Source organism: Heterodontus francisci, chromosome 45, assembly GCF_036365525.1.
Source record: "Heterodontus francisci isolate sHetFra1 chromosome 45, sHetFra1.hap1, whole genome shotgun sequence".
Lineage (NCBI taxonomy): Eukaryota > Metazoa > Chordata > Chondrichthyes > Heterodontiformes > Heterodontidae > Heterodontus > Heterodontus francisci.
In genome coordinates, this window is record NC_090415.1 from 10483100 (window position 1) to 10484194 (window position 1095).

The 1095-nt window shown below is 45.8% G+C and overlaps 1 protein-coding gene across 1 annotated transcript; it reads left to right on the forward strand.

Annotated features, from left to right (window-relative positions):
• Positions 1 to 207: 207 nt before the first annotated feature.
• Positions 208 to 879, forward strand: LOC137356497 (histone H2B 7-like). The gene has a single exon (XM_068022385.1). The coding sequence runs from the start codon at positions 217 to 219 to the stop codon at positions 595 to 597; it is 381 nt and encodes a 126-aa protein (XP_067878486.1). The 5' UTR covers positions 208 to 216; the 3' UTR covers positions 598 to 879.
• Positions 880 to 1095: the final 216 nt, after the last annotated feature.

The following is a 1095-nucleotide window of genomic DNA, read 5'->3' on the forward strand; positions in this document are numbered from 1 at the left end:
ACAGTTTGTGGCTGTGAGAAGCACAAAATGTCATTGGTTACTTTAGACACCCAATCAGATAGATACAGAACATCAGGCAGTGACATCATTGTAAACCAGCCAATCATGAACATGGCCTTCTCCCATCCTTCATTAGCATAGGGTTCTGGGGATGTCTATAAAATGCGAGCCTGGAGTGAAATTTCGGTTATTCTGTGTCTGAAGTTGATCGTGATCATGGTTGATGAGAAGAAAACTGCAGCACCTTCCAAGAAGGGCGCCAAGAAAGTTCTGAAGAAGGCGCCAGCAAAGGGCAGCAAGAAACGGAGAAGATCCAGGAAAGAAAGTTACTCCATCTACGTGTACAAAGTGATGAAACAGGTTCACCCTGACACCGGCATCTCCTCCAAGGCCATGAGCATCATGAATTCGTTTGTCAATGATATTTTCGAGCGAATCGCGGGTGAGGCTTCCCGCCTGGCCCATTACAACAAACGCAGCACCATCAGCTCCCGGGAGATCCAGACCGCCGTGCGCCTGCTGCTGCCCGGGGAGCTGGCCAAACACGCCGTGTCGGAAGGTACAAAGGCGGTCACCAAGTACACCAGCTCCAAGTAAATATCCGCAATGTACTGAAACACACCCAAAACACAAAAAGGCTCTTTTAAGAGCCACCCACAACTCCTCTGAAAAAGCTACAACATTGTCTGTATAGTATCGACTTATATTGATTTATATATCAAGTGTCCTTGCCTTTGTGATCTCTGTTTTACTCCCATAGATTCTGGTTAATGCAGTTTCACTGCCCGTGCGATCTTTCTGTCTCTAACTAATAATGTCCCGTACATAAATTACTGACCACTGACCATTTGTGAGGTTTGTTCTCGGACGTGTTCATATTCGGCCCCTTTTCTGTACTTCGACAATAAAAGCTGATTTAACGCACATACATCAGTTCGCAGTCACTTTTTTCCCGAGTTCAAGTTTGACCTCAAAAATTAATAATTACATTATCTAGAACCCCGGGTGGTGTCGGACCCTCCGTTTCACACGCTGACACCTGACACTGAAAATCTACACTCCGCTGTTGTCTCCCACGAATAACAAACAATCGTT